Genomic DNA, 12,651 nt, shown 5'->3' on the forward strand with positions numbered 1-12,651 from the left:
AGGTAGTAGATATCAATTGCATTGGAAGATGGAAAAACTAAGAATATTTATTTTTGCCTGGCAGTCCTTATTATCTCTACTAGGATCAAAAAGAAAATGAACAAACAGAATGGAATAAAATGAGACAACAAACACAAGATAGAACATGTTGGGCTGTACATGTTTTACAAGAGATATTTTAAACATGGACTGAAGGAGTCGCTAGATACCCTTGTTTTGAACACTAGGTGTTCCTTTTAAAGTGCTCAAATAGTCGACTTATTTGATTGAATTGCCTGCTAGACTGCAGAACTAGCCATTCATGATACTTATTTTTGACACTGCAGTTATGTCTCCATCTTAAAAAAATCAATGCCACTAAGTGCCTTTGCAAAATGTAGATTCCTTTTCGAATCAGCATTTTGTAATGTCTTAAGAAAATACAGATTGAAAAATTACTATAATAGAATGGAGACATTATGTTTTCATGCTATTTGGAAGAAACATAACAGGACTTAAATAGTACTCATATCACTATTTTTAAAATTAGATAGTCTTCAAATAATATACGATCATAAGTTTTCATAAGGTTTAACCTATGTCCTATTATTTGGTTAAGAAAAAATTATTTAATGGTAATGTTGAAGTTCAATAGTTTGCCTTTTGTGCTGCTTAATCAGTTAAAAATATTAACAGTTGCTATACATGCTATACATGTTAGTATTTACTTATAAAATTCTAGCTAGCACTGGGTATTTTCAATATGATATTACTTATATTTACTTATTTCAGTGATAAAAATATTTACTGTTTCCTCTAAATTGCAACTTATGCAAGCCTAGAGAGGACACTCTAAGTATTCCCAACAGAAAACTAACAAATAATAAGATTATTTGAGACAAAGCTCTGACACTCAATGTTGATCAAGCTATGATCCCATATTCCACCGGTTAAAGAATAAAAATCCAAAAACCAAAATAGGAAGAAATTTTAGCATAAAAGTCCTTTGGAGTTTGCTTCATGAATTAAAACTTTATTGTCTTTTATATATGTACAATTATTTTATATGAGCTATAGTGAGTGGGGAAATATAATATTCTCATTTTAAGTTAACATTTCTCCCCTAAAAGTTCACTTGAAGAAATCTCTCTTCACTCTGGTTAGTAATCAAGAAATGCTTCACTCAAGTTTTTAAAAACTGCATTTACCTCTACAATTGCATCCCACTGTATATTCATTCCTAGTCAAAATTTTAAAAAGTATAAGCAATTCTTTCAACCTATCCACAAGTTAGATTTATTTACAATAAATTCCTTAGAGCTTTTCTTTCTTTCTTTCTTTCTTTCTTTCTTTCTTTCTTTCTTTCTTTCTTTCTTTCTTTCTTTCTTTCTTCTTTCTTTCTCCTCCTCCTCCTCCTCCTCCTTTTTTTTTTTTTTTACAATTTCTAGGCAAAGTGACTTCTTTGATTTAGCTAGTCATTTATTAAAATTCATCAGTTGATTGTTAAGAAGTCTGCTTGCACACACCAGTCACTCTTTTAGCAGTGTCTTATTGAAAAATCAAAGCAATTTTCATCACGTAAATAAATCCCGACTTCTTTCTTACAACTCAAGGCGGGCTATCAGATCGGTTGCATAATAGGTATTGGGAAGCTCACTGGCAGAGAGCCTTAACAGGCTAGCAGCGATCTCAATTTTTCTCACTTAATCTTGGCTTCACGTCAGAAGCTGTGCAGCAGTGCAGTAGAATAGGGCCTGGCAAAACCTTTGCGAGCAAAGCGGCTTTTGTACTGGGACTGTCAAGCCCTTAACACCTCGTCCATATCCAAGGCTGGATTTCCTATTGATTTTGCTCCTCTTTTGCATCCCTAGGCTTGCGCGGCCGGACATTGTGGGTGTGCGTGCTGGATTTCTGCCGGATGCTCCCCGACTAACATGGATGTCCCACCATCCCTTGCAGTGGAAGGTTGCTCCTTGGCGCAGTGAGTGAAGAACATGCAGCGATTGCTAATGGGTTTGGGAAGCGGAGACTCCTTCCTCTTTCTGTGACCATGCCGTGATCGTGTCTGCGGCTACCACTCGACGCATCCTCATTCCAGCCAGAACCGGGAGCCAAACGCTAGATCGGGGAAGTGGGTGCCGCGCGTGTAGGCACAGAAACACCATGAAGATTATTTCCCCGATTCTAAGTAATCTAGTCTTCAGGCGCTCCATTAAACTCCTGCTCTGTTTACTGTGGATTGGATATTCTCAAGGAACCACACATGTATTAAGATTTGGTAAGATTTCCCATCCCCATTGCCTGGCATCCGGCTCCGAGGCAGCCGGATGTAAACAGGCGGGTTCACTCAGGCTGGCGGTGGGCTCCGTGCTTTCCAACCTACTCAGTGCTCTGATGCCTCCCGGTTTGAAAGAACCCTCGTGCTTTCATTTATTTTCTTGTATCTTTATTTTTAGCTGCGGGAAGGTGAAGGGAATGTCAATGTATGGTAGTGGTCGCTGCATTCACCTCTCCACAGTAGCAAGCCAGAGAGATGGTGATGACGCTAAGGGCTCCACCAGCCTCCGAGTCTGCCTGTCTCCCCCAGAGCCTTTCTGGCTTGGAGGGCTGCGAGGTCAGAACAAAAGTGAGCACCAGAGCTGCGAGCCTCTTAGCTTGCAGAGCTGATGAATTAGTGTCTGGTAACTCTGGGGAGTTGCTTCTGTCCACTTCCGCCCAGACCAAGTCCTCACGTGCAAAAAAAAAGGCGCTAGCCCATTTGATTTCTTTTGTCGGAGAGCTTTTTCAATTACTCCAAAGCTTTCTTAGCTTGTGTCCTTATTGGGTTGCGAAGCTTTAAAAAGTATCCTAAAATTCAAGGCTTTCCTTAAGGGGAGGACTCTGCTCAGTTGGAGTGAAATAGCCATAAGACAGTTTTGTTTGTTTGTTTAACTTGATGAGTCTGTTCACAGCTTTTCTCTGAGTCCTGGACTAATAGATGATGTATGGTAGTAACTGGGGATAGGGGGGTAAGAAAATTGTGTACTGGGTCTAGTGTGCATCTTTATTTCACTCTGGCATGATAAAGGACCTGAGATAGTTACATTTTAGGAGAATTTAGTGCTTTCCTAGGAATCAAGGTTTCTTTGGAGCTTGAAGAAAAATCTCAACAGTGGGACTCCAATACAAGCCCTGGTCAGGTTTGCTTGGAGGAAATTAAGTGTAGGAAGGTTCAGCTGCTCTTCATGGCCAATGGAGTTTTTAGTAAGAAGCTGAATTAGATAAAGTTCCCTAAAGTAGGTAGGGGCAAGAGAGGAGGAAGCCAACAGGGTAAATGCTTACACTGAGGCGCCTCTTTTGTCAGTTTGAGTGGATTTAGACCAAAGAGTGCACCAAACCATATATTTCTGAGTGTATGTCTTTGAAATAAAAGTGGATGCATTAAGTTGTTAAGTACAACTTAAAGCAAAGGATGATTGCTTGAATCTTCTGTAACACCAACAGCATCTTCTATTTTTCCTGTGTGTGTGTGTGTGTGTGTGTGTGTGTGTTTTACATGAACTGTCATAGAATCTGTAGAAATAAGGTAGAGGTCCTTTCACATGTTAGAAAAGGGAACTTCACCTTTCACTTCAATAGACACATTTATAGACATATGTAGTCAAGAAGGCTGATAATGATGAAAGAAACAATAGATTTTAGATGTAGTTTCCCTGCTTTCTTTTTGTCTTTGGATGGTACTTAAGTATGTTGCTCTTAGCAACAAGCATCTACAGGAATGCTTATTTCTTTGGAGAGGCTTAAACAGGTCCCTATATTATTGGAAATTGTGTTTTCAGCAGTTCTACTTCAAATATGGTAAGTGCTACTGTGTGATAGTTTTGCGTGAAATTTTGAGTATTATGTAGAATTCTGAGGAATCTTGTGGTGTGTTTTTGTGAATAAGTGTGAATTAGTGTTTTTGGACGGGGTGGTGGGGGGCAGGACTTGGAGCCGAAAAACTGACACCAATACTCTAAAGATTTAATTATTGCTGCTCTGGTCTTGCAGCACAATATTTGCTGAATCATTAGATTGTTACATTCGCTGATCATTTCATATCTTCATATTAAAAATCTTGGCGACTGTAGTACAGTGTATAGCAGCTTTCCAAAAGAGCTGACACATACACAAAAATACATTTTCCTAGACTAACTCTAACTAAGAATACTCTTAAGAAATAGGGTAGTAGGAAAAGACCTCCACACTAGTACCTTGATACCCTAAACCAAGAGTCCAGTCTCTAAATAACTTGCTATTTTTTATATTAACTTTAAACATCTTCCACGTGGAGATCTATTTTCTCTGATATTTGACCTGAGTTGTGGGGAAGGATTATGTACATTGTAATCACTGGAACATTTCCCTGTGGGGACTATTTTGGTGCAACGGTGGGAGTTTTATTTTCTTCTGTGGAAAACATGTTCTGAGTGGATTGGATGGTTGGTTAAGAGAGTCTAAGTTATTTGAGAGTGATTATTTTCAACTTTGGCTCTAAACAGGAGCCTGTGCCTCATCCCAGGCCCGGTGCCCTGGAAGAAAAAAGGGTCGGGGATGGTAGTACAGCAGCTGCTCTTGGGCGGTGGCAGGCAGTTGGGTGCTGGTGGGGCCCGCCGCCTCCCCCGGGGGGAAGGGCAGCCTATAGAGTCCTTCCATCCTTCACCCCCGGGAGGCTACTAGCTGCCAAGCGCCGGGCGCTTCCGCCCCGGCACTATGGCAACCGTGAAGCCCTGCCTGGCGGCCACGCCAGCATCCCCTTCCTCGCTGACTGTAGAAATCCACCCTCAGGAGCTCTGTAGAGTCCTTCCCCTTGTCTCTATTGGAACTGTGACTCGACCCTGTCTCCTCCTATCACCGCTAGTGGAGCTAGGAGCAGCCCGCATTCAGGGTGCTGACCCTCGCAGCATACTTTCTCTTCCCCGCCCATTTCTGCTGGCGCAGCCTCTTCCCCTCCCTTAACCTTTTCCCCTTTCTCTCATTGCCTTTTCCCCTCTCCCCCCCCCGCCCCCGACACACACACCACCATACAGCGGGCACGCACGCCCTCGCGAAGCAAGTCTCCGACTTTGCAACGTTACTCTTTCCTAGTGCCCAAGAAAACTTTGCAGTTCCGCCCAGGAACGCCTCCTTCCCACCGGAGGCCTGACTCCCGCCAGGCTGCGCACTGTGGCCTGCTCTTCAGCAAACACCTTCTGGGTGCTGACCCAGGGTTTTTTCCAAAGCTTTAAGGCAGCCGGGTGCAGTGAGTAAAGCACCAGAGGGCTTGTCAAGTGTCACCTGCGGACGCGCAAGCGAAAGGGACGCGCAAGCGAAAGGGTGGGCGCCTCTCTCCGGATTGGGCCCTTCCACTGCCTTCGATCCAGAGTCAGCGCAACTTGGCTTCTCCCCGGCCCCACCCAGCGGGCATGTTTTTGTGGGATTAGATGCATCTTAGTTCCCCCGCCCCAGGCCAACTCAGACGTTCGCCCCGGCTTTCTTTGGGAGCCCAGCCTGCAACTCTCCGAGGCAGGCCTCTCCAGAGCCCTGGCGCCTCTCGTGCCGCGCGTCCCGGGGCGCCCCAGCGCTATGTAAATGAGACACCTTTGTTCCTCCGCAGCTGCTCCAGGCCGGTTTCGCTGCTGTGGAGGGCGGAGGCGAGATCCTTCCGTCCGAGGGGTGTGGCCCTTAATTCCAGTCTCGGGGTCCAAAGCCGCAACTGGGCTTTTAATGTTTCTTCTTTTGTTGCTTTAGAGGGTCCTTCTTTTCCGCCTTCTGGGTCTGCTCGGACCCTCGCCCCGGGAAGCGCGAATAAAGCTTAGAAGCCTCCTCAGGCATTGCACCGGGCTGGCATCCCGGCTCTCAGTCTGGGAAGATGATGTTTAAGCATCATCTTTAAGGAATCACCGCCCCCCCCCCCCCCAAGCATTATGTTTCTGATCTTCCAGATCAAATTATTATTCAGCCTTGACACGAATTGGAATTTAGAAAGCTAGGAGCAAAGCCATCAACCCAAACTTTATTTCAAACTTCTGGGCAGTTTTCCAAGATAGTTCTTTTCTAGGAGCTGAGTATATGGGAGGTCACTTTCTTACCTTCTGATGTTGCGACCGAACTTTTGAGGAAGCTGGTAGAGCGGCTATCTTAAAAGATTTGCGGTATGCCGTCTTCCCTCCCTAAAGCGCTGGGATCTCTTAGATACTGCACGTGGGTCATGCGTCCACCTCACAGCGTGCAGTCACCGCCCTTCACACTCGCCAAAGGTGGAGGCCGCCACCCAGGTCAGGGGCGGCGCACAAGATAAAACCCACTATGTGAAAAGCAACGGAAAGTGTTCATAGGGAAACTCCCCTATTCTTCTGGGCATCCCATGTGCTCCCAGATATAATAATTGGTAGCAGATGTATTGCACCATCGAGGAATGTGAATGAACTGACTGAGCTTGAAAGCTGCCACTCTCCACAAGTTCTTTGAAAGAGATTTTTCTTCCTTTGGGAGGTGAAGTGGGCGGGAGGGAGGTGTGGCCTTACATCTGGAAGCAGGAAAACTGACTCTTGGGAGGCTGGGATGGGGAAGTGATATACACCACTATCTGCAACAGATAAAACCGAACACCTACCTGCTCAGTTGAGCTCTGGAATGCAAGAGAGGGAGATCTTTCCCAAAATCGCCAACACAACAGGCACATTTTTTTTAAAATCAGTTTTTCCCATAAGTTCTTGCTTTTTCTTAAAGTCTCAAGTAATTATGTGATCCATCAACAGAGGAGAAATCCTTTCAGAAAATGACTGAAGAGAGATCTTTCTGTCCTGTAGAAATACCACTCCTCCACCGAGGCATAGGAAACTCAACACATTTTCTGGCTTTGTGAGGTTATCTCTCAGAAGTGAAAAGTCAGTGGCCATTTTTTTTTAAATAAAAATTTTTAGATGTAGATGGACACAGTGCCTTTATTTTTATTTATTTATTTTTATATGGTGCTGAGGATCGAATTTAGTGCTTCACACATGCCAGGCAAGCACTCTACCACTGAGCTACAATCCCATCCCTCAGCGACTATTTTTGAGACAAGTTTTGGTTTTGGGTTTAATGCAAGTGATCATCGTAGTGTGTTCATTCCCTGAATCCTCAGATGACACTGTTTAAACATTTACTCAGCACAGGAAAGTTAATGTAAATTCGTTTCACACAAAAGAGGAAAATATCAAAGATCAAATGAGAATGTCTCATTGATTATCAGAGCCTTTTCAAGTCTATTCCCCATAAAATTAAGTGTTGTCTATGATATGGTGACATAATATTTTATGCCATTTTGTTATCATGATTTCTGATAAATAAAATGTTTTGCTCTTTGTGGAAAAATTTTAGGGTTAATATGGTAGAAATTACTTTCTTTTCTCCTTATGGTTTTGAGATTTTGCTGTGTTACTGTAGCCCCAGGTACACTTATTTCCTAGAAATTTCAATGCATCATCAGAGCCCAAAGTAGTTCACTTTCTTTCAAATGTATTATGCATAAATCATTAGTCCACTGCATGCATAGAACTTGGGGTATGCAGGAGACCTTCTCAGTAGCATAGTATAATATATTGAAATATAAGTGTTGATTGTTTTTCATTTGGGTAGTGAAGCTTTATCTTCTAAGGACTTTCAATTTGTAGTCCATTTATCAAAGTATTAGAAGTCCTCCAAAAGAATCTTAAACCCTCAATCTTAGCATGAAAGGGAAGGTCAAAAGTCGATGAAATGGAAGGAAGTAGGTGCACAACATCATTATTGACTAGTCTAGATTAAACACTGAAGAGGAAGGTTTCAATCTGATAACGTCATAGGGCTTCCTGTTTTTCTTTGCTGCTTCTGCTGACAATTTTGTAAGGTAATTAAATTGGCTGATTGAAGTCACAGTGGTCATGGGGTGATAAAGACCATTTGGATTTAATGGAATTTAAAACAACAGAGCACTGAACACAACTCTTACTGAACAAGAATTTTAATGGCCTATTCAGGGTGCTGACTAAATAGAACGCCCTTAACAAGTTTAATTGAAAGGGCAAGGCAGATTAGCACTATATAGTCTTTATGGTTGAAGATTGGGGAATTAAAATTATCCCTTTAAAAGACTCATTAATGCATTATCAAGATTTAATGTAGGTTAAATAAGCCTTCTTGAGACCTTCATCGTGTACTGTGAACCTAGGTTTAGGACCAAATTTCAATAAGGAAATATTTTTAAGAGCTGACTTAATAAATGGAATTAAAGATCTCTCATTTTAAAAGCAAATGACATTTTGAATCTTTGCGTGTGTACAGTGTGTTGAGGGTGTCAATGATAAATCCTTTCTTTTCTGCAACTTAAAAAATAACCTAGATTTTACTTTTCTCTGAAAGTTTTGATACTGATAATTTTTTTTCTTATAAACAAAGCTTTTTATAGTAGAGAAAGTTTACAGATAGTAAAGGAATATTTTTTCTGCAGTTTTAATACAATAATAACTATCAAGGTATTTTATATTGTCTTTGTAATCCTGATTTTTTTCCTCGCTAAAACTTTTGCAATCATATTAAATATTTTAGTTCATTCAAATTCCTTTGCCTCCCTGAAAAAGGGCAATTTCTTGCTCTACATTGGAAAAATCCAGGTACAGTCAGTTCCATGTAAAAGCCAAACCTCAGTCTCTTGTGAGATTATTCATTTAACTGTCTCTTGTCATGTGAAATTGACTACTTGATGTTGACAGATCCTTTGATATTTCCAGATAGACCTGAAACACAAATTTTCACAATTTTAATTATACACAATTTTGAAGACTTTTTAAAAAACTCAAATTGGGCAAACCAAAAGCATTTATCAGGATGAATGTGGCCCTGAGGTCACCTGTTTTCACCTTCCAGCTTAGCCCACATTCAGAAGGTTCTCTAAGGCTTTCTCTCTAAGGCTTGTCTTCTTTCTCATTGATCCATAAATGAGTAAAGCTTATTTGCCACATACTCTTAGGGCCACTTTATATTTTTATATTTTCAAAGGGACAGTTAGCTAATCTGATAAAATTTATCCATGATAATGTGAGTGCAAGATTAAAGAAGACTCTGAAAACCTTCCTGTAGGATTTTTATTATTCATTTTAGTTTTGCATTTGGGCTTTGAGTCTCCTGTTCAAAGACAGCAATATTCAAATATAGCATGTGGTACTTAGGTTTATGTTTACAGATTAATTTAAGCCCTTTATTTCCTTAACGAGAAACTGAACATTCTCTTCTGGATTTTGTAGAGCTGGGTCACTAGACAGCAGGGCCACATGTGAAGATCCAAAAGCGTCTGGGGAGATTGTGTCTTTCAGATATTTTCCCTGCAGATACATCTAATTCTATCAGTCTTTCTTTTTGGTTCAGCATTTGCTGTCTCCCATGACCTGTTTTAAAACAAATATATTCTGGAAGAGAGAGCACATAGTCCCAAGACTATAGAGTTAGGATGAGTTTATTAGATCAATCGATTCTGTCTGTGACAGAGATGCTCAGATACCAAAGAGAAAACTGGGTGCCTAAGGGAGTGCTGAGTGATTAACACTGATGTGAATGGGAGGCTGAGAAAAGAGAGAAGTTAATGACATTTGATACATAGTCTGTTCTATATTTACTGCTAGACATCTCAGTGCTTTGTGAATTTTTTTTTGTTTGCTTGTATTAGTCCAAATCTTTGAGCTATCTGATTATTTAAAATATGATGTTGATGATATTCTTACATTGGCATACTTCCTCTCAATCAGAAAGATCTTTAATGCTTTTCACCTCCTTTTAAATCAGTCATCTAATTTTTCATCATTGAACTAAAATAAGTATTTGGAAGGTGTTGCCTTTAGCTTTCATTTCTGTCTCCAGTTCAGTCTCATTCTAAGTTCTTGACCTATCACTCTGGGAATATTGCCTGGCTAAAGTGATCAAATAAACAAAGCAGATATTAAAGAATTCTGTTTCTGAAGTTTCAGTATATTCATAGATATATGGTCTATGTTACTTTGTCCTTTTGATCCTGCCTTTCTTGTTACTTACTGAATCTCCTGCATTTGGTGCATCATAACTCTTGGTGTGTTTAGGTCCCTCTCTCTCTCCAGAAGAAATGAAAAGAGTACTCTCAAGATGAATGAAAAGTAGAGGATCCTAGATTATCTAATCCAAAGTGGACTTTAGAGATCAGCAAGTCTAATAGCCTAAGTTTAGAGATGACTTGCCAAAAGCAGTTATATAGTTCTGAGTCACAACTATTTAGTGTCCAATTTTAGACCCAAACACAAATACCCTCACTGCCAATCTAGTGATGCTTTTTTTTCTGAATTATGCTTTTATTTTCAGGATAGCCTCTGTTTCCCTATGCTTTACATTAGTTTTAGGAAGAACCATAGGTTTCGATTGCTACCTTAGGCATTTGTCTACTTTCTTTCCCCCTTCTTTACTTTCATAGGACATTATCTCATTGCTTGGTTTCTCTTTAACTCCTGCAGTTCTCTTCCTATCAATTTCCCATGCCTGCTTAAGTCCTATTTTCCCAGTGATCAAAACTTCTGTCACATCTATTAATTAAACAAATGTAATTGAGTACATACTATGTGTCATGCGTCTTGAAAATAGATTTCTAAGACCCAATTTCTGATCTCAAGGAATTTGTAATCCAGTGAAAGAGAAAAGATATATTCATATTGAATACCAATTGTGCAATACAAAGAAGATATACAATTATTCTTTAAAGGAGATTGAATTTTTATAGGAGTAATGGGACACTGACTAGGGCCTGGAAAAAAACTGTGTGATAGGAAAAGGGAGGGAGAAATGCATCATTGGTGGAAGGCTTAGCCCCCCAAAAGGAACTTGGGTATAAATTAAGAAGTTGAGCTTTGAGACAGTGGACCAGCTTATAAAGAAGGCCTCACTTTTATAGAGTTTATATTTAGATTGCAGGGTTTAAACTCCTGTGTGTAGGAGTTTACATACAGGAAAGTCTTTGGTCTGCAACAGGCAGTCCAGTGATTTTTGTGGTCCAGTGCTAGCATTTTATGAAGAACAGATGCATCTCTTTTCTCTTATTACTGAAATGCAAGCAAAGGACCCACCTATGTTATTGATCATTGAAACCTTTAAGAAGTCCTTGTGGAGTGGGGTTGTGGCTTAGTTGTACAACACTTTTCTAGGATGGACATGGCCATGATTTTGCTTTCCACAAATACAAAAAAAATTTCTTTGAGATTACAGATTGTCTTAATCATAGTCTTCAGATAAAACGATCCCATATTAGTAAGAACAATCTGCTTCTTGAGGTTTTGATTCAAGATTCAAATGCTAATCTCATTCAGAAGCACCCTCACAGACATGCTAATGAATGACCAAATATCTGGGTACCTCATGGTGCAATCAGGTTAACATATAAAAATCAAGCATCATTCTGATACTTCCTAAGCAAATTCTGAAGGAAGATAAAGGAATGTCTTCTTAGCACATGGCCAGATCAAATGATTAAGCAAAGAAAAGTATGAGTTAGTTTCAAGGAAAATCCATTGGAAGATACTTTAAAAGTACTATTTGCTTCTTTGAGGGATACAATAAATGACCTCCAATGTTTTATTTACCTTCAATGTTTTATTCCTGGTTCCAAGGGAGCTCTATTAACTGAAATATTATATATTTACTTGTAAATATAATTAATAATCATGCATATCATTTTTATTTTTTATTATGTAATAAAGTTCTTTTTAATCAGAATTTAAGATTAAACTAAAATTAAAAACATTTTCAGTAGAATGGGTTCATAATTAGTAATATTTTTCTAATTCTAGATGAGATCATTGCCTCAGATCCTGAATTTAGTACAGATACAGATTTTACTTCTGACTTTGTCATATAGTAGTTATAAATCAGGGAAATTAATTAAATCTCACTAATCTTTGACTTCCTTTTCTGAAGAATGAGTATTACTTTCCATCTGTTTAACTAATAAGATAATTTCAGAATTAATAGGAATCTTTCCAGAGCTCTGAGATTATTAGCAGAAAAAATTCTTTGAAATTGTGGTTGTTTATTTACTTTGTATGTTTGTATTCTCTCATAATTTTTTTTTTTTCAATTTTAGCTTATTTTCTTTTTTGGGAGGAAGGGCACTGGGGATTGAACCTAGGGATGCTCTGCCAGTGAATTACATCCTCAGCCCCTTTCTTTTTGCTGTTGTTTTGAGACAGGATCTTGCTAAATTGTCAGACTGACACAGAATTTGTGATCTTTCTGCTTCAGCCTCTCAAGAGCTGGGATTATAGGCATGTGCCACTATGCACTGCTTATTCAATCTCTTAAATTGTACACAAACTTTTAAGACAAACTGCTTTTCTAAGTTACTGAACAGAATTTCTTGGAATGCACCTGAAGCTATTACAAACAAGTTGAGAATAAACTTTCTTTTGATTAAATAGTTCTATGCAATTTGATTTATTTTTCTTTTTTATATAAGACTTTTGTTGTTATTCTCAAATATCCAGGAAATAAGTGGGAAAAAAGAAATCCCCAAAAGTAAAGACAAAAAAGAAATCCCTAAAAGTAAAGACAAAAAAGAAATCCCTAAGAGTAATTAGCAAAGCAGTCATTCCAAGTGTTGTGCTTTAAATTTTTTCTCTATTTTATAAGTACATAGTTCTGGTT

The 12,651-nt window shown here is 39.4% G+C and overlaps 1 protein-coding gene across 1 annotated transcript in view; it reads left to right on the forward strand.

The window, feature by feature from the left end:
- GRIK2 (glutamate ionotropic receptor kainate type subunit 2) overlaps positions 1 to 12,651 on the forward strand; it is a 673,243-nt gene that overhangs the window by 3,529 nt on the left and 657,063 nt on the right. The window contains exon 2 of the mRNA XM_081296468.1: positions 1,851 to 2,257. Coding sequence (XP_081152594.1) covers positions 2,143 to 2,257 — 115 coding nt within the window. The 5' untranslated portion in view covers positions 1,851 to 2,142. The remainder of the gene's footprint in view (positions 1 to 1,850; positions 2,258 to 12,651) is intronic.

This window comes from Spermophilus citellus (assembly GCF_964194105.1).
Source record: "Spermophilus citellus genome assembly, chromosome: 5".
Classification (NCBI taxonomy): domain Eukaryota; kingdom Metazoa; phylum Chordata; class Mammalia; order Rodentia; family Sciuridae; genus Spermophilus; species Spermophilus citellus.